The 20987-nt window shown below is 43.1% G+C and overlaps 3 protein-coding genes across 8 annotated transcripts in view; all 3 read left to right on the top strand.

Moving 5' to 3' along the window:
- The window catches only part of LOC124001614 (gastrula zinc finger protein 5-1-like), a 532153-nt gene that overhangs the window by 292040 nt on the left and 219126 nt on the right, over positions 1 to 20987 (top strand). The window lies entirely within an intron of this gene.
- The window catches only part of LOC124001634 (zinc finger protein 7-like), a 76401-nt gene that overhangs the window by 16574 nt on the left and 38840 nt on the right, over positions 1 to 20987 (top strand). For 3 of the 5 annotated variants that reach the window (XR_006832827.1, XM_046308606.1, XM_046308605.1), the window contains one exon: positions 112 to 2466. The exons of the other annotated variants lie outside the window; for them this stretch is intronic. Coding sequence is in view for 1 of the 3 variants with exons in the window: in XM_046308605.1 (XP_046164561.1) it covers positions 112 to 1272 (1161 nt within the window). In the remaining 2 variants the exon portion in view is untranslated. Of the gene's footprint in view, positions 1 to 111; positions 2467 to 20987 lie in introns of those variants that run through there. 5 annotated transcript variants of the gene reach the window in all.
- Positions 12721 to 20497, top strand: LOC124001659 (zinc finger protein 329-like). Its single transcript, XM_046308650.1, has 3 exons — positions 12721 to 13334; positions 18721 to 18851; positions 18925 to 20497. Exons 1-3 carry the CDS (start codon positions 13052 to 13054, stop codon positions 20092 to 20094), a joined length of 1584 nt encoding a protein of 527 aa, XP_046164606.1. The 5' UTR covers positions 12721 to 13051; the 3' UTR covers positions 20095 to 20497.

Below are 20987 nucleotides of genomic sequence, written 5' to 3' on the forward strand. Positions count from 1 at the left end.
TTTGCTTACATGTTCACCCTTGCATATCTAACATATTGTGAAACTTCCCTGAGATATTGTTATCCAATTAAACTAATTTACTGGTAATAACCTCCTCTCTTCTTGTGTCAGTCTGCAGATGCAGAGGCTGCTGGTCCTGGGGTCAAGATGGAAAGGTCTGAAGGAGAGGAGGACCCACCGAACAGCAGAGACATCCAGACTGGAGTGTCCCATGTAGCCACGGAGGACCTCACCGCCACCGCGCCAAGGACCCAATGCAGAATCACGGAGGTCAGTGGAACTCCGAACGCCGTCCTCAAGTCAGAGACGGACACAGAGACTTTAACTGAAACACAAAGACTTTTACACACAAGATCTGACCACAGGTCAGACCCAGAGGGGCTGGGGCGACTGGGCTGTCCTCCTGTTCCCAGCTCAGATTATTTACTTTACGATAACCTGAGCTCGAGGGCGGTTCAAGTTAATTCCCATCGAGACTCGGGTGACGTGTTAGAGGCTGGCAGTGATCTGTCTTGTTCTTACACTACAGAGATGGACTCTGGCAACATATCCTTGGGTTTAGAGACACAGACTGATCTGTCTAGAGGGGACTGGAACCTGTACAGCAGTAGTGCATACTCTGAAGAGTGCCTAGATAAGAAAGGGGAGGTTATAGTCTTAGATGAGGTGACTGTAAAAGTGGAGGGTGATGTTCCTCTGACATGGAATGTAGACGAGACTCCCTCAGGAGAAGGACACTCACAAGGCAGAGATTTCTTAGATTATAGGGAAAGCTTAGAGACAAATCCAAATGTCACGACCCACTCCCCTTTACACACACTCAGGGATCGAGACCCAGTGTCCACGTTGATGGGGCCTTCCAATTCACACGGCCGCCGTGTCCTTTTTGATGAGCTATTGAACTCAAACAACAGATCTAGAGCCCAGGCGCAGGGAGAGGGAGCAACATCAAGCAGTAGTAGAGAGAAACGATTCCTCTGCATGTTCTGTAACAAAGGCTTCAGCTGCATCCAGAAGGTGGAAATCCACCAGAGGGTCCACACAGGAGAGAAACCCTTCAGCTGTACACAGTGTCACATGCGCTTCACGCAGGCTGGTGACTTAAAGAGGCACCAGAGGGTCCACACAGGGGAGAAACCATTCAGCTGTACCCAGTGTCAGATGCGCTTCTCACACTCGTCCAGCCTGAAGAGGCACCAGAGGGTCCACACAAGGGAAAACCCTAAAGGTACCCCCAGTGTAAGAAGAGTTTCACCAACTAGAACAAGCTAAAGATGCATCTGAAGGTCCACACAGGAAAAAGTATGTTCGCCTGTACGCACTGCAGGAAGAGGTTCTCCGAGAGGAGCTACAGAGAGGAGCTACCTCAGGATACACCAGCAGAGAAAACATTCCACTCTATAACATTGAAAGTAACCATTCCACTCAATAGCCTCTGACATTTAGATCAAATCCTGCATTATAGACAAAGATTAATTTTCATTGTCAGTAGAAAATATCCACAGATGCATTTGGAATAGTGAGAGTAACATATTTCAGTGTTGAATTTTCCTGGGTAGAATATTGCATCCAGACATTGTGATATATAAGGCCTATATAAGCCTAAAAAGTCTGTTACATATTGTGTTTGTACTGTGTAGGCTATATGATGTTCATACAGATTGAGACATATTTTAAATGTACATTTTAGTCATTTAGCAGGCACTCTTATCCACAGTGAATTACAGTTAATGCATTCATTTTAAGAAAGCTGGGCTAAACAACCACGTAACACAGTCGTAGCAAGTACATTTCCTTAAATAAAGTACTTAGCAGCAAAGTCAGTGCTAGTAGGAAGACTCATTCTTTTTTGGAAGGGACTCTGCTGTTCTAGCTTCAGGGTGAAGCTGGTTCCATCCAGCTTTGACTGGTCTGAGCAAGAGCTGACCACTTGTAAAGTGGGATGTTGAAGAGACCAGTGGCAGAATGGAGTGCTTCGATTGGGGTGTAGGATTTGAGCATAGCCTGAAGGTAGGGAGGGGCAGTTCATTTTGCTGCTCTGTAGGCAACCATCATGGTCTTGTAGTGGATACGGACTTTGACTGGAAGCCAGTGGAGTGTGCCGAGGAGCGGGGAGACATGGGAGAACTTGGCGGACTGCAGCATTCTAGATAAGTTTCAGGGGTTTGATGGCACAGGAGGGGAACCCATCCAACAGAGAGCTTCAGAAGTCTAGACGGGAAATGACAACTGCGTGGATTAAGGCCTGCTCCGCTTCTTGTGTGAGTAAGGGTTGTATTCTACGGATGTTGTAGAGCATGAACCTTGGAGCGGGGTAGGCCTTCCCCGGGAGGAAGAGTGAGCTTGAGGTGGTGGGCAGACATCCAAGCTGAGATGTCTGCCGGGTACGCAGAGATATGTGTGTATGTGTGGTTTTCATATGGTGTATTTAACAATAGTTTGTTTAATAAACACAATGGGACTTTTCTAAGACTTTTATTGACTCTCTTTAGTATATATCACATCTGATCTCACTCTATTCTGCAGACACACAACAGCGCTTTATATGCATTATACACTTCAATATAAATACTACACACTAACACCTACTGTTCAAGGTAGTTTAGTCATGTTTGTCTGACTTTTGACATGATAACTGACTTATATTTACCCACAACATCATATTTATGTCCACCATGATGGGTTTAAAAACAATCAAGTCCTTCTGAAACTACAGTATAGGACTCAAACATAGTGGGCCTGGGTAAACACTCCAGAGCCATACTTGTGAACATTAGAAACCGTTTAAATGTAAACAGTTACTGTTTCACTCATTAATTTACTTGCACGCAATTGTAGGCTACATTGTAGCTGGTCCCATCAGATAACCTACACGTTAGTCTGATGCGAACCTCACCAGAAGACGGTGATTATTTCCTGGAACAAGTTCTGCATCAGCCAATTATAAATGTTGACGTAGATTGAGGAGAACAAACACGAGCAAAGGAGCGACCTTAAAGTCAAACACTCATTATTATCCTACAGATGGCAGTATTGCAGTAAGTGTTAGTTATTTTTTTAAAGTTGATCACGAGTCCGGACTCAAACCCACATTGGCGAGCATCCACACTCGAGGAAAGTTTATCGTTTATCTTCTAAAGCAGGGCCGGTCCTGGCTTTTGGGGCCCTAAGCGAGATTTGATTGGGGGGCCACCACCTCACAGCAAAACATTTTGTGCCCTTTGACGGCAGAGAGAATTTCAGTTATGAAGTTGCTGTATTTCTACACATTTTGCCATGGGGCTCAGGCCGCTTATGACTTGGACCGGCCCTGTTCTACAATACACCTGTCAATCAACTAATCAATGCATCCTACTGCACGCGGTAGGCCTATTAATAAGGTGGTAACAAATCAAATTCAAATCAAATGTATTTATATAGCCCTTCGTACATCAGCTGATATCTCAAAGTGCTGTACAGAAACCCAGCCTAAAACCTCAAACAGCAAGCAATGCAGGTGTTGAAGCACGTTGGCTAGGAAAAACTCCCTAGAAAGGCCAAAACCTAGGAAGAAACCTAGAGAGGAACCAGGCTATGAGGGGTGGCCAGTCCTCCTCTGGCTGTGCAAGGTGGAGATTACAACAGAACATGGCCGAGATGTTCAAATAATAGGTCTGGGACAGGTAGCATGTCCGGTGAACAGGTCATTCCATAGCAGCAGTCAGAACAGTTGAAACTGGAGCAGCAGCACGGCCAGGTGGACTGGGGACTGCAAGTAGTCATCATGCCAGGTAGTCCTGAGGCATGGTCCTAGGGCTCATGTCCTTCGAGAGAAAGAAAGAGAGAATTAGAGAGAGCATACTTAAATTCACACAGGACACCGGATAAGACAGGAGAAGTACTCCAGATATAACAAACTGACCCTAGCCCCCCGACACATAAACTACTGCAGCATAAATACTGGAGGCTGAGACAGGAGGGGTCAGGAGACACTGTGTCCCCATCCGATGATACCCCCGGACAGGACCAAACAGGAAGGATATAACCCCACCCACTTTGCCAAAGCACAGCCCCCACAGACCGAGACCGAGTTTGCGTCTCTCACATGGGTAGGCAGACCATTCCATAGAAATGGAGCTCTATAAGAGAAAGCCATGCCTCCAGCTGTTTGCTTAGATATTCTAGGGACAATTAGGAGGCCTGCGTCTTGTGACCGTAGCGTACGTGTAGGTATGTACGGCAGGACCAAATCAGAGAGATAGGTAGGAGCAAGCCCATGTAATGCTTTGTAGGTTAGCAGTAAAACCTTGAAATCAGACCTTGCCTTGACAGGAAGCCAGTGTGGGGAGGCTAGCACTGGAGTAATATGATCAAATGTTTTGGTCTTAGTCAGGATTCTAGCAGCCGTATTTAGCACTAACTGAAGTTTATTTAGTGCTTTATCCGGGTAGCCGGAAAGTAGAGCATTGCAGTAGTCTAACCTAGAAGTAACAAAAGCATGGATTAATTTTTCTGCATCATTTTTGGACAGAAAGTTTCTGATTATTGCAATGTTACGTAGATGGGAAAAAGCTGTCCTTGAAAAAGTCTTGACATGTTCGTCAAAAGAGAGATCAGGGTCCAGAGTAACGCCGAGGTCCTTCACAGTTTTATTTGAGACGAATGTACAACCATTAAGATTAATTATCAGATTCAACAGAAGATCTCCTTGTTTCTTGGGACCTAGAACAAGCATCTCTGTTTTGTCCGAGTTTAAAAGTAGAAAGTTTGCAGCCATCCACTTCCTTATGTCTGAAACACAGGCTTCTAGCGAGGGCAATTTTGGGGCTTCACCATGTTTCATTGAAATGTACAGCTGTGTGTCATCCGCATAGCAGTGAGAGTTTAGGCTAATCTGAAGATGGTGCTGGCTAAAACTAAAACTGGCGAGTGTAGAGAGTATAGAGATAATGTTATCCACGTCGGCACCAACGATGTTAGGATGAAACAGAGGTCACCAAGTGCAACATAGCTTCAGCGTGTAAATCAGCTAGAAAGATGTGTGTCGGCATCGAGTAATTGTCTCTGGCCCCCTCCCAGTTAGGGGGAGTGATGAGCTCTACAGCAGAGCCTCACAACTCAATCGCTGGTTGAAAACTGTCTTCTGCCCCTCCCAAAATGTAGAATTTGTAGATAATTGGCCCTCTTTCTGGGACTCACCCACAAATAGGACCAAGCCTGGCCTGCTGAGGAGTGACGGACTCCATCCTAGCTGGAGGGGTGCTCTTATTTTATCTACCAACATAGACAGGGCTCTAACTCCTCCAGCTCCACAATGAAATAGGGTGCAGGCCAGGCAGCAGGCTGTTAGCCAGCCTGCCAGCATAGTGGAGTCTGCCACTAGCACAGTCAGTGTAGTCAGCTCAGCTATCCCCATTGAGACCATGTCTGTTCCTCGACCTGGGTTGGGCAAAACTAAACATGGCGGTGTTCGCCTTAGCAATCTCACTAGGATAAAGACCTCCTCCATTCCTGTCATTATTGAAAGAAATCGTGATACCTCACATCTCAAAGTAGGGCTACTTAATGTTAGATCCCTTACTTCAAAGGCAATTATACTCAATTAACTAAGACCATTCACTGTTTTCAGGGTGTGTTCATAGTCATAGAGACAACTGAAAGTAAGATGCTAGATATTATGCTTACACTAATTGTGTGAAGAGAAGAAGTGCAGGCAAAACCCTGTAAATGAAGATTACCAATACATTTTACGAGTAGTTTCTTGTCCCTGTTGCTGACCGACACACAGGCTAGTGGCACTACTACATAAATAATCATTGCTACTATAGGCTATATTACATAGAATTGTAGACTTACATTTACAATGTTTTAGATGCATTTTTATAATCTACTTTTTCACATGTCCATTATTTCAGTCGAGGGCCCACAGTGGAGCGCTTTTTCCTCAAATTAAATCCTTGCCCAGAGGAGGATTCGAACTCGCGGCCATCGTACCTTGCCGTCTCTGGGTTTACTGCCTTAGTGGATTACACCACCAATTAGTCATGGCAGTAAGGGTAAATTACAACTATTTGACAGGTCCACGAGCGCCGTCAACTTTTTTTAAACAATGTACAGTACCAGTGAAAAGTTTGGACACACCTACTCATTCAAGGGTTTTAATTTGTTTTTACTATTTTCTACATTGTAGAATAATAGTGAAGACATCAAAACTATGAAATCATGTAGTAACCAAAAAAGTGTTAAACAAATCAAAATCTATTTTATATTTGATATTCTTCAAAGTTGACACCCTTTGCCTTGATGACAGCTTTGCACACTCTTGGCATTCTCTCAACCAGCTTCAACTGGAATGCTTTTCCAACAGTCTTGAAGGAGATCCCACATATGCTGAGCACTTTTTGGCTGTTTTTCCTTCACTCTGTGGTCCAACTCATCCCAAACCATCTCAATTGGGTTGAGGTTGGGTGATTGTGGAGGCCAAGTCATCTGATGCAGCACTCCATCACTCTCCTTCATGGTCAAATAACCCTTTCACAGCCTGGAGGTGTGTTGGGTCATTGTCCTGTTGAAAAACAAATGATATTCCCACTAAGCACAAACCAGATAGGATGGTGTATCGCTGCACAATGCTGTGGTAGCCATGCTGGTTAAGTGTGCCTTGAATTCTAAATAAATCACTGACAGTGTCACCAGCAAAGCACCATCACACCACCACCACCTCCATGCTTCACGATGGGAACCACACATGCGGACATCATCCGTTCACCTACTCTGTGTCTCACAAAGACATGGAGGTTGGAACCAAAAATCTCTGATTTGGACTCATCCAGACCAAAGGACAGATTTCCACCGGTCTAATGCCCAATGCTTGTTTCTTGACTCAAGCAAGTCTCTTCTCATTGGTGTCCTTTAGTTGTGTTTTCTAAGCATAAATTTGACCATGAAGGCTTGATTCACGCTGTCTCCTCTGAACAGTTGATGTTGGGATGTGTCTGTTACTTGAACTCTGAAGCATTTATTTGGGCTGCAATTTGAGGTGTAGTTACATCTAATTAACTTATCCTCCGCAGCAGAGGTAACTTTGGGTTTTCCTTTCCTGTGGCGGTCCTCATGAGAGCCAGTTACATCATAGCGCTTGAGGGTTTTTGCGACTGCACTTGAAGAAACTTTCAAAGTTCTTAATTTTCCGGGATCCACTGGCCTTCGTGTCTTAAAGTAATGATGCTGTCATTTCTCTTTGCTTATTTGAGCTGTTCTTGCCATAATATGGACTTGGTCTTTTACCAAATAGGGCTATCTTCTGTATACCACCCCTACCTTGTCACAACACAACTGATTGGCACAAACGCATTAAGAAGGAAAGAAATTCCACACATTTAAGAAGGCACACCTGTTAATTGAAATGCATTCCAGGTGACTACTTCATGAGGCATAGATTTGGTCTGCAGGTACGGGGAGGTGTCCGTATGTGGCGGAAGAGAACAGACACAGACTCGGCTAGCGATGTTCCATCCTGCTCCTATAGTTGTGATTCAGAGAGACTGATGGTACCTCAGGTTAACCCCCTAACAGGTGCTGCCTTCAGCCTGCCTTCTATAGGATCTATCAACTGGAACATGGACCCCGAGACATCACAGACACGCCAAGGCCTTTGTCCTCCTCACACTCTCCTGTTAAACCAGACCTCAGACAATGCCAGTTCCTCAATGCTAAATGGCTACACAAGCTCATTGACAAATGACAGTAGTAGTAACACTGTCAGTAGATCCGGTGGCAAAGAGAAGCGCTTCCTGTGTTCATTCTGTGGGAAAGCCTTCAGTTTCCCTAAACAGATGGATATCCACCAGAGGATGCACACAGGGGAGAACCTTTTGGCTGCCACTTGTGCAGGGCTAGTTTCTCCCAATCGTCCAACCTGAAGAGGCACCAGAGAGTCCACACAGGGGAGAAACCCTACAGCTGTCCCCAGTGTGAGAAGAGATTCTCACGCCAGCACGATCTCAAGATGCACCAGAAGGTCCACACTTGAGAGAGGCCGTTCACCTGTACGCACTGCGGGAAAAGGTTTTCAGAGAGGAGCTACCTCAGGATACACCAGCAGAAAATGCACACAGCCCATGTATAGTGAATAGGTCCATGAATAGTGTATACTCACTGGGTTCACCACGTCATTTCAACATGTAGAATTGGGTAATATTTGGTATTTGGTAGATACATTGATCTATTTTCACCTACTCAAATTGACAGCTAAAAGTTTGCTGAATTCCCAATGTGCTATCACTATGCTTTCAACCATCTAAAAGTGAAACCAAATTCCAATGGAAAAATCTGTCAGATTTTTGGTTTCGTATTCACCTATGTGTTGTCACTGAGCTTTCAAAAATGTAAAATCACACTAAAGTTCAAAGTTACAATCACACATGGTCAGATATTGTTAATTTATACAACAACTTAATGAGTTATGACTGTGATTGATCTAATAGCACTGCCAAATGACCTCTATTTTTGGACAACTTAGGATGTTGTACACCGCATTCAGCCAAGTGTGTAACATCCTAAGGTGCCTGCGGATCACCATTTAAAGGGAAATTATGCCTTTGCAGCCTGAATGAAGGACGTTATATGTACGAGCCGGTCCACAGGGGAAACGAGTGTATTACCGGGAATGCACATCAATCCTAGATGATAGTGCAGATCTAGCGGCCACTATAGGCTGGCTGTCCTGTAGTGGTGCACTATAGTGGTGCAATTGCCATCATACTTGAGACACTGGCGATCTCATAAAACAACTATCTTAACTTGAAATTGGTGCTGACTATTCGGATATCTCTCTTAGCAACCTAGATGTTGTTTCAGCAATAAGGCATGAGAGCCCGGGAATTATCCTGTGATAACTCCCGACTGAGGGCTGTTCTTATGACCAAGGTGAAGCCAAGGGCTGGGGAAACAGCCCTTAAGAGCTTGTTATCACACAATAATTCCCTTGTTCTCATACCTTGTTTATTTGATAAAACGTTTGCCAACATACACTACCTTTCAAAAGTGTGGGGTCACTTAGAAATGTCCCTGTTTTTGAAAGAAAATCACGTTTTTTATTCATTAAAATAACATCAAATTGATCAGAAATACAGTGTAGACATTGTTAATTACTATTGTAGCTGGAAACTGATTTTTTTATTTTTTATTTATGGAATATCTACATAGGTGTACAGAGGCCCAATATCAGCAACCATCACTCCTGTGTTCCAATTGCACTTTGTGTTCGCTAATCCAAGTTTGTCATTTTAAAAGGCTAATTGATCATTAGAAAACCCTTTTGTAAGTGTGTTAACACAGCTGAAAACTGTTGATCTGATTAAAGAAGCAATAAAACTGGCCTTCTTTAGACTTGTTGAGTATCTGGAGCATCAGAATTTGTGGGTTCGATTACAGGCTCAAAATAGCCAGAAACAAAGAACTTTCTTCTGAAACTCGTCAGTCTATTCTTGTTCTGAGAAATGAAGGCTATTTTTTGCGAGAAATTGCCAAGAAACTGAAGATCTCATACAACGCTGTGTACTAGTCCCTTCACAGAACAGCGCAAACTGGCACTAACCAGAATAGAAAGAGGAGTGGGAGGGCCCTAGTGCACAACTGAGCAAGAGGACATGTACATTAGAGTATCTAGTTTGAGCAATAGATGCCTCACAAGTCATAAACTGGCAGCTTCATTATATAGTACCTGCAAAACACCAGTCTCAATGTCAACAGTGAAGAGGCGACTCCGGGATGCTGGCCTTCTAGGCAGAGTTCCTCTGTCCAGTGTCTGTGTTCTTTTACCCATCTTAATCTTTTCTTTTTATTGGCCATTCTGGGATGTGGCTTTTTCTTTGCAACTCTGCCTAGAAGGCCAGTATCCCGGAGTCGCCTCTTCACTGTTGATCCAACATATGTATTATGAACTTCTAGATTCCATTTGAAACCAACCAAAGCTTGAAAACGCCAGGCCTATATGTATTGTCTCGTTTTACTTTTACACTGGGCTGAATTGAAACAATAGCTGTCGATGACGTTCCAAATGCTATATAGGCCTAAATAGCATCATTGATGATATATGATTCATGAAGGAGGGTTACATTTCATTTTCTCTGTTTAACCTACCCTTTAGAATGACTTCCATAGCAACAGTGAATCTATTAAGTGGACGTTTCTCAACAAGCATTCTAACGATAGCACGTTGGTAATGGTCAATGACGAATAGCTAAGCAGGGCTGGACTTGTAGATAGATCCACTCTCTAGCCTATTGTTTGTGTTTTCGTTAAGTGGATAATACGTTTTTTTGTTTCAAAAGTATAAATAAAAAATGTTATGTTTGACTTTTTTCTAATCCAATGTATTTTCCACGTCACAATAACGTTGATTTAAGCAGTTCGTATCAAGTGGGTAGTGATGTGTAATATAGTACTCGTTAGTTTGTTTGTAGTTCATTCTGTTGGTATTGGACGTAGCTGGGAATTGGGTGAGATGAACTGAGGAAAGAATGAGTATATTGAGGCAGAGTAGATGATGGTTGGTGTGATGATGTCTGTAAAATGCTAAAGTGATAAAGTGACAAACTTTGTCCCTTTAGGTGTATTAGATAATCATAGTGCCTTAATTCATGTTTATTTGACATGAAGTTGTGTGCAATATAATGTTGAACCTTTTCCAAAGTATTCTAAAATTTGATCAAAGTGAGCATACCAGATTTACAGAAATGGTCAAGTGTTACCATAGTGAGAAGTTATTCTACTTGTCACGTATGGTTTTGTACAATAAAAATGAATAAAAATGATTCTAATGCCATTTTGTTGAAAACCTACATTGATTCTGCTGACTAACTTGGATATTTTGTTTAATTTGCAGACTGTTTGGACCTTTTTATATATATATAAAAATAATAAACTCCAATAGTTCCATATGGCTAGGTTCTTCACTGTGGTTAACATTTTATAATATGTCATGTTTCTGTGTGTACATCAAAGGGTTTCTTATATATACCTGTGCTGCCATCCTGTTAGAAGGTAACAGATTATTGTATTACAATGGTTAAATTGGATTTTCATTGTGTTCAATGGTGTTATTTGCCCCCTAGTGGCGCTTTCTGGTACTTAGAAAGACGACGCATACAGGAAGTACAGAATTTGTTTTGCACGCATAGAAACAGCTACAAACAACGCTACGGTGCAGGTCTTTCAATGTCGTTATTTCTTGTCACGCTTCAGCCTTGGAAAAATATTTGTTTGTAAGTTCGATTCAAGCATTTAGCTAATGATGATAATCTTGTTATTGATAGAGTTGCTTACATATCAATGTTGGTTGCATTTACTCACAAATTGCAATGCCTTTAATGTATGTCGTTAGCTGTATTACTTTGCTCATGCGTCATGCGTCATGCAAACGAATTGTAAAATATACAATACTGTAGTTTTGTTACTGTTTCTAGTGTAATAGGCTTTGTTATTCTACATAGATGGTTATACATTATTAGAGTAATGAAAGGAGCCAATTACCATATGGTTAACAATTAGCAATATGGTTTGGCATCATACCAGATGCATGGTACCTTAGCGCGTACTTTGTATTTATGCAACTTCAAATGTTTAATGTACAGCTACAGTATGTCGGTGTGAATTGAATACTAAAGTATATTCTTTTCTGTATTTTGCAGTTTCACAACAAACGTTTTCAATATTTTCATTCAAGAAAAGTCACGCCTTGGGAGTTTTATTGAAGACTTAGTTGTTAGCTATCTGTCTAGTTTTGCATGGGAACGCAACTCAAGGGCAGAATAATACCTTTATATGCTCTTCTGAACAATCTTTGTTTACAGTCTGCAGTCCATGAGAACCTGCTGATATCCACTGTTTACTGGCAGGAGAGACTGGACCTCTGAAGTGGCTGGTCACAAACCCTGGCCCCAGATCAGAACCCCGGATCAGGGCCATGGATCAGGAGCCGGCGCTCTTCCTTTCCGAGTCAGAACCAGGACCCAACCGTGAGGGACAGAGACTCCACCACCACATAGAACACAACCAGGACAGGTGGGCTGAACAACTTCAGCCCTGGTGGTCATCAGAGAGACAGAGGCTCCAGTCATGGATCCAGTCCACAGCCCAGACCCTTCTCTTCACAGTCTCAGTGCAGGGATGATACAGGGCCTGGGGCTGATAGAGATAGACCTTCCTATTCCTATGATACATACACCACAGTATCCATGATGAACAGAGCAGGTCACCCTGGGCTTCAGCCTTCACAGAGAGTGGTGGGAGACCCCCTGGTGGAAGTCTATCAGCAAATCGGTCTTCTCCTTCAGGGTCTCATCTAATGCCTGGTGACTGGGTTCATAGAAGGCCTTGGTCTAGCCTTCCTCAGCTGGTTCATGGTTACTCCACGAATACAGACAGGGACACCTATGCAAACTATGTGAAGTCGCATCAAACCATTCACACCAATGAGAGGCCCTTCAAGTGCAAACTATGTTACAAGAGCTTCTCCTTCCTGAGTAACCTTATCAGACATAGGAGTGTCCATAATGGGGAGAAATCATAGCAGTGGATATCTGGGGACCATTCTTTAGCTAAAATATTATAGTTATCATGTGAAGTGTCTTGGGGTAAGAGGGTAATTAACCACATGCCCCTCATTAACTTGTCATTTGAAACAGGCTTGTGTAAATACCTGTTTTTAGAGAGACTGCAATCCTAGGCTCGTTCAAAGATCGTGATTATGAATAGGATGTGTGATAAGCAGTATTTCAATGAACAGCGCGCATAACTTTTTCAATTAACCACACCCTTTGCACTATGACGCCAACCCATAAGCTCCTTTTACTTCAGTGTAAACGGAAGTGAACAGTGACCAAGAACATTTTCCACGAAAGCGGTTTTTGTTGTTATTTAGACGTTTATTAACACCCTGGAACTTAAAAGATGACTAATTTAACTGCACAGCATTACATTAGTTACCTCAGGTAGTGTTTAATTCGCGTTGGAGACCGGACTTGGTTGATAGCTAGCAAGCGTTACCTAAAACGTCTAGCTATTAACAATGGCTAACGGTATGATTTTTCACACGCAAATAGCCTCCATTATGGAGGTGCTAGCGAATGCAGCCGTGGCAGATATATGTAAACTCGTAGACGACGACTATGCAGTGTTTCGTTTGGAAATAACCCAAAGCCAAAAAGAAAACAGGGCTTTGCGGAGGAAACTACAGCTACTGGAAATGAAGGTGGCACGGGAGCGCGCAGAGAGAACAATGCGAGAGCGCGTCCTCGCCAGTCGTCCCAGTAGTGTCAAGGTCCTCGACCGATACAGAGGAATGATAAGAGGTACATTTAGCAGGCAGGGTGTTAATGTTAGATTTAATCTAGTCTTAGTCATTTTGACAAACATATAATTTAGTCATATAACATATAAATAAGTCACATTTTGTGTCGTTTGAGTAATGATTTAGTCTAGTTATTGTCAAAATGACAAACAGTGGGCCATTTTACATTTACATTTACATTTAAGTCATTTAGCAGACGCTCTTATCCAGAGCGACTTACAAATTGGTGCATTCACCTTATGACATCCAGTGGAACAACCACTTTACAATAGTGCATCTAAGTATTTTAAGGGGGGGGTGAGAAGGACTACTTTATCCTATCCTAGGTATTCCTTAAAGAGGTGGGGTTTCAGGTGTCTGATTGACTCCGCTGTCCTGGCGTCGTGAGGGAGTTTGTTCCACCATTGGGGAGCCAGAGCAGCGAACAGTTTTGACTGAGCTGAGCGGGAACTGTACTTCCTCAGTGGTAGGGAGGCGAGCAGGCCAGAGGTGGATGAAAGTGCCCTTATTTGGGTGTAGGGCCTGATCAGAGCCTGGAGGTACTGAGGTGCCGTTCCCCTCACAGCTCCGTAGGCAAGCACCATGGTCTTGTAGCGGATGCGAGCTTCAACTGGAAGCCAGTGGAGAGAGCGGAGGAGCGGGGTGACGTGAGAGAACTTGGGAAGGTTGAACACTAGATGGGCTGCGGCGTTCTGGATGAGTTGTAGGGGTTTAATGGCACAGGCAGGGAGCCCAGCCAACAGCGAGTTGCAGTAATCCAGACGGGAGATGACAAGTGCCTGGATTAGGACCTGCGCCGCTTCCTGTGTGAGGCAGGGTCGTACTCTGCGGATGTTGTAGAGCATGAACCTACAGGAACGGGCCACCGCCTTGATGTTAGTTGAGAACGACAGTTTGTTGTCCAGGATCACGCCAAGGTTCTTAGCGCTCTGGGAGGAGGACACAATGGAGTTGTCAACCGTGATGGCGAGATCATGGAACGGGCAGTCCTTCCCCGGGAAGGTCAATGAAATGCCCCTTCATTTTAGTCACATCACATTTGTATTGCCTGATTAACCTACAATAAACATAAATCACACATATACAGTGTACAAAACATTAGGAACCCCTTCCAAATGTTTACTCTCAGAACAGCCTCAATTTGTTGGGGCATGGACTCAAGGTGTCAAGCATTCCCCTGGGAGGCTTCCCCATGTTTACTCCAATGCTTCCCACAGTTGTGTCAAGTTGGCTGGATGTTCATTGGGTGGTGGACCATTCTTGATACACATGGGAAACTGTTGAGCATTGCCTTATTTATTTTATAGCATACTGGGTGACTGTCATTCATATTCCTTTCACCCTGTTTAATGTAACTTCGATAGGTTTAGGTTACTACATGATACTCAAATTTTCCCTACACCCATCATGAGGTTGCTACAACCTTGCCTATGAATGAAAGTTTACAATGTAGAGGTCAAGAGAAACATTTGAATAATCAAGGTGACAGACAGTGACACATTCGATACCACCTTGCACACTATTGCCTGCATCTAGCTGATCTAGCGTGTAATCATTAATCCAACAGTTGCAAACTAGAGTTTTCATTGTACAAATTCAGCTATGTTTATCCCCGTTCTGTTTGCTTCCATTGAAGAAATGTTTTTCAACGGAATCGGCGGAACGAATACACCCCTGATCACACGCAAACACGGTTCACTTTCATTGAGCTGCATACAAACGGCATGATCACTGCTCGTTAATTCCTTGCAGGCTTTAGTGAACAATACATCAGCTGTCTGTGACCCAAGCTGTACACAAAGCCTACTTCGTTGTCAACATAGCTACTAGAACTAACGTGTTAAACACGCTACAATCATGCAGTACAGTTAGCAAGAAGTTTAGTAGTTACACTGGCGGGCCTCATGGCATTAAATTAAAACCAAAAGCTTACCTTGACTTGGGAATGTTAGTGTTGGCTCGCCATAGCCAGCTAGCTAACATGGCATCCCTCGCTGTTTGAGCTGGGTGTTTGAGTAGACTAAATGTATTTGTTCAAAACTGTCCAACTATTGACTTTCTCTCTTTGAGTCAACTGCTCAACACATTTTATGCACTGCCGTGCTAGCTAGCTGTACCTTATGCTTTCAGTACTAGATTCATTCTCTGATCCTTTGATTGGGTGGACATGCCAGTTCATGCTGCAAGGGCTCTGATAGATAGGAGAAAGTCCTCTGGAAGTTTTCATAATTACTGTGAAAATCTATGGAAGGGGGTGAGAACCATGAGCTTTCTAGGTTTTGTATTGAAGAGGAGGGCGGAAGGAGGACGGAAACTAGCTGTCCTCTGGCTACACCATGGTGCTACTTAGAGTGCTGTTGAGGCTACTGTAGCCCTTCATTGCAAAACAGTGTTTTATAATCAATTATTTGGTAAGATGTGAATGTATTTAGAATAGTTTTATCTTAAAAGGTTAACTTTTTTCAGGTTTTAGTTATTTTTTTATGAAATTCACTGTGGAGGATGACCCTCCCCTTCCTCCTGATAAGCCTCCACTGATCAAAGGAAAACATGACTGGTTGTGTTTATACCACAATAAAATGTAATACATTTTAAAAGTTAAATAACAGATCTTTACGACTACGCCCACAGAGATCTTATTGAATTAACAGAGATTGTATATTTAAATCTATGACTAAGCTTGTCCATACCGGGAATAAATTAAATCTACTTTCACCCCTGCTTATATAAGAATTATCTGGCCATGTAAATTCCTAATTCAGGCTACATAGATAATACACATTACATACAAAACAAAAATACACAAAACAAAAATACACACAGAAGTGCAGAGCAGTGTTTCGCCCCAGTGATGTAGAGTCACTAAACCTTGATTCCCCTGTGCTCGAGTCACGAGTTGCTGTGACTGAAGTCGGACCAGGACTCGGGCACTGGGACTCGAAGTGCTCAAGTCTGAGCCACTGGGTCCACATGAACTCAAAATAAAGTTATTTACCCAGTCAAATATAGCATAGTGGCAATAGGAATTTAGCAACTAGTGTCTTCTAATCAGCCAATCCCATTCCAGGCATCACTTACCTGCGTCTCTCCATTTGCTCTTAATGCTCATCTTTTCCTCCATTTTTAAAAATAGAATTTAGCTGTGATGCAGTCCCTGATCAGTTGTATGTTGTTACATTTGTACATTTGATACATTGGAGCAGCTCAGAAAGTGAGCCATGTTGATACATTGTATATCATTTCATCCTTGGTATAACCAGTGCATAGGCCAGTCTGGGTATGCTTTGCAAGTTCTGTGTCAGACAGCAGTGCCAGAGAAGAAAAACAGCTTTGCGACAGGCATGTGTGCAGCTTTACAGCAAAGAAAACTGTAAAAATTCAATATGTATTGAGTAGAAGTGTGAATATCAGTGACAGGTTTGTGTGTGTGTAGCACGTGCGTAATGTTTAGAAAACGGGAACAAGCATTGGAGGGGACGGGGCGAACAGGACTCTAGGCCACTGAATTTTTCTGCCGTGGTATTGCGATACTTGGCCTGGTATCATTTGTAAAATGTGACAACACTACAGTCTATAGGGATGAGGTCAGTGACCTGTAAACCTCTCCCTTGACGTCAGCAAGACAAAGGACCAAAACGCTCCCATTCTCATTGACAGGGCTGTAGTGGAGTTTCAAGTTCTTCGATGTCCACATCACTAAGGAATTATCATGGTCCACAAACACCAACCCAGTTGTGAAGATGGCACGACAATGCCTCTTCTCCCTCAGGAGACTGAAAAGATTTGGCATGGGCCCTCAGATCCTCAAAGTTCTACAGCTGCGCTATTGGCAACTGCTTGGCATCTGACACAGAGAGGCCCAACTCGGAGGAAAGTCTCCCTCCAGTCTGTCTCCCCCGTTGATCATTTTCGCCCACCAAGCAATGAGTTTTTGCAGGGAGGTCAATGATAGTGTTGGATTTTGCCAACAAAAAATATTCTGCCTTATTTGCTACGTGAGTTTTGTTTGGTCGAATATAAGCTTCGTAATGCTTAAGGTGTTACGAGTGTAAGTACGACGTGACATCCCGGCAACTTTGGGGGGAAAAAACATTTTATATCGTAATTGCTTCAAGATGGCTATTATAAATGTAATGAGGCTAGTAGTGTAGCTTCTCTCTCCATTGAATTACTGGCGGTTGACGTCAACAACCCTCATCGAATATTCAAAAAAGGATTACAATAATGAGACGTATCCACCAATCCAAAGAAAGGATAGTTGGGAACTAGACAGCCCTCCGTGCCGCTTTGTGGACAACAACTCCCATTGTTAGGACTGAGAGATGTGTATCTTGTCAGTATATCGTAATCGTTGTCTCTCTCCCCTGTGACCCGGAAACCGATAAGTGGTCGAGGAGCGTGTCATTCACTGACGTATAATAAGAACTGGAGACTGTATCTAAAATGTCTGACCGTAGTTTTCCCGGTTTATGCAGACTAACATCACATGCGCACTAGCACATAGGGAGCAGCGACGACGTCATCCCAAAACATGTCAGACATTGGGTGAATATAAAATGTTAATATCTTTGGCTGTGAGTGATTATATATATATATATATATTATTTTTTTTTAAATACAATTCAATTGGTGTTTTGTGCACAAAGGTGAGGACTAAAGTTTTTTAGGAATGGTCTAATCGCACTTCTCTATGTGATTGCCTATAGAAATTGCCTTTATCTGCCACACCCCCTTTGAAACAGCTATTGTATTTTCAGAGGAGAAAAGCATGCACACATTTAACAACGATATGCTACTTAACCTTTTATCTATAAAATGTCTTGCACAGTTAAGTTTATTATTATTTTTTTTATCACATTACACATTTATTTTGGGATCCACCTGTAAACCTTATTTGCCTGATTGAAATTGCGGAGAAAAGGCCATTGTCTCCGTCCAGTAGTGGAACGAGATTGGGTGAAGATGATGTACGGCCTAGTAAAATACGTCACGATGTGAGTGCGGATTCACAGCTCAGAGCATTTCGCCCGGTTCCCCTCTGCTCATGTGTCCCCTCTGCGCACATGTGTTCAAATGTGTTAACCAGAATTGGGTCTTGGTCAGTTTTTGGATAGTATGCGATAAGTCCCCTGATTACTTAGCTATCTTGCACAAAGACACAATGATATTATAACCAGATTCTTCATGTACTGCATTTCCTATTATTTACTCAATGAAAACAATGTGATGCATGGAACATAATACATCAATCAATAAATAGTATATCGAGAAGTTATGAGAAATGTTAACTTACATCCTTGCCAATTGTAGACATTGTCAATAAATATATTGTTGAGCATTGACAGTAGCTAAACTAACCACCTCTTTCCCCCCAATCACTCTCTCAGGTGAAGGACATCTCACTGGAGGCCACAGGAGCTTTGTGAAGCCAGTGGGACACAATACATGGAGAGATGACCAACCAATCACTGTTGATGAGGGGAGTGGAACCTCAACCCAGCACGTTATCGTGATAGAGGTTAGAGCACATTCCCTACGACATTGTTATTCAACTCATGTACCGGTAATAAACTCCTCTCTTCATGTGTCAGTCTGAAGATGCAGAGGCTGCAGGTCCTGGGGTCAAGCCGGAGGGGTCTGAAGGAGAGGAGGACCAATGGCACAGCAGAGACATCCAGACTGGAGCAGCATCTGGTGCGCCCCATGTAGCCACGGAGGACCCCACCTCCCCTGTCCAGCCCAGGATCCGACACTGCATCACGGAGGTCAGTGGAATGCCGAACTTCGCCCTCAAGTCAGAGACCAACACCAAGACATTAACTGAAACACACAGGCTATTACACACAGGAACTGACCACAGATCAGACCCAGAGAGACTGGGGCCACTCAGCTGTCCTCCTGCTCCCGGTTCCGAATACTTACCAGTATTTCACCAGAGCCAGAAGACGGATCATTCCCGTGGAGATGGTGATCCATCTTGTTCTTACTCTACAGAGATGGACTCTGGCAACATGCCCTTGTGTTTAGAGACACAGAATGATCTGTCTAGAGGGGGGTGGAACCGGTACACTAGTAGTGTACACTCTGAAGGGTGCCTAGATAAGAAAGGGGAGGTTATAGTCATTGATGAAGTGACTGTGAAAATGGAGGGCGACATTTCTCTCACATGGAATGCAGATAGTCACCTAGGTGACGGACACTCACAAGGCAGAGACTTCTTAGATTACAGGGAAAGTCTAGAGACAAATCCAAATGTCGCGACCCACTCCCCTTTACACACACTCAAGGATCGGGACCCAGTGTCCACATCAATGGGGCCTTCCGATTCACACAGCCTTTTCGATCAGGTATTGAACTCAAACGACAGCGCTAGAGCCCAGGCTCGGGAAGGGGGAGCAACATCAGACAGTAGTAAAGAGAAACGGTTCCTCTGCATGTTCTGTAACAAAGGCTTCAGCTGCCTCCAGAAGGTGGAGATTCATCAGAGGTTCCACACAGGGGTGAAACCCTTCAGCTGTAACCAGTGTCACATGTGCTTCGCCCAGGCTGGTGACCTGAAGAGGCACCAGAGGGTACACACAGGGGAGAAACCCTACAGCTGCCCCCAGTGTGAGAAGAGGTTCTCCCGTCTGGACAAACTGAAGATGCACCTGAAAGTCCACACGGGAGAGAGGCCATTCGCCTGTACACACTGCAGGAAGAGGTTCTCAGAGAGGAGCTACCTCAAGATACACCAGCAGAAAAAACATTCCACTCTATAACATAGAAAGTAACATTGCACTCCATGCTTCTACACCTGCATTGCTTGCTGTTTGGGGTTTTAGGCTGGGTTTCTGTACAGCACTTTGAGATATCAGCTGATGTACGAAGGGCTATATAAATACATTTGATTTGATAGCTTCTGAGGTTTAGATCAAATCTTGAATTAAAGAGAAATATTAATTTGTATTGTCAGCAGAAAAGATCCACTGATGAATTTGGAATAACGAGAGTAACAGATTTCATTATTGAATATTCCTGGGTAGAATATTGCATCCAGACATTGTGTGATATATAAGGCATATAGGCCTAAAAAGTCTGATACATAGTGTTTGTACTGTGTAGGATATATGTTCACAAATGCCTATTTGATTACTTCCATTAAACTATTACATTTTTTTAAAAGTCCTTGCATATTTTTAGTTGAGATGTGTATGTGTGGTTTTAATAAGGTGTATTTAACACTTGTTTATGTTTAATAAACACAAAATGGGACTTTTCACTCTCACTTTCATTGACTCTCTTTAGTATACATCACACCTGATCTCACCCTATTCTACATACACCCAAGAGCACTTTATAACCAATATACACTTACTAAATATACCTACACATACCCACACACTAACAAACACCTACTGTACACGTCATTATAGTTTAGTCAGGTTTGTCTGATGATGACTTTTGACTATTTTTACCCACATCAGATTTATGTCCACCATGATGAGTTTAACAGTGAAGTCATTCTATAACTACAGTATAGGACTCAAATGTAGTAGAGATGGAGAAACACATTTTAAAAGTGTGTTTATTATCTGTGTGTGTGTGTGTACTTGAGGGAGTGTATGTCTATGTAATCTGTATTACAACTCTCTTCCAGGAGGAGGAGGGTCCA

Source organism: Oncorhynchus gorbuscha, linkage group LG17 (genome assembly GCF_021184085.1).
Source record: "Oncorhynchus gorbuscha isolate QuinsamMale2020 ecotype Even-year linkage group LG17, OgorEven_v1.0, whole genome shotgun sequence".
NCBI classification, from domain to species: domain Eukaryota; kingdom Metazoa; phylum Chordata; class Actinopteri; order Salmoniformes; family Salmonidae; genus Oncorhynchus; species Oncorhynchus gorbuscha.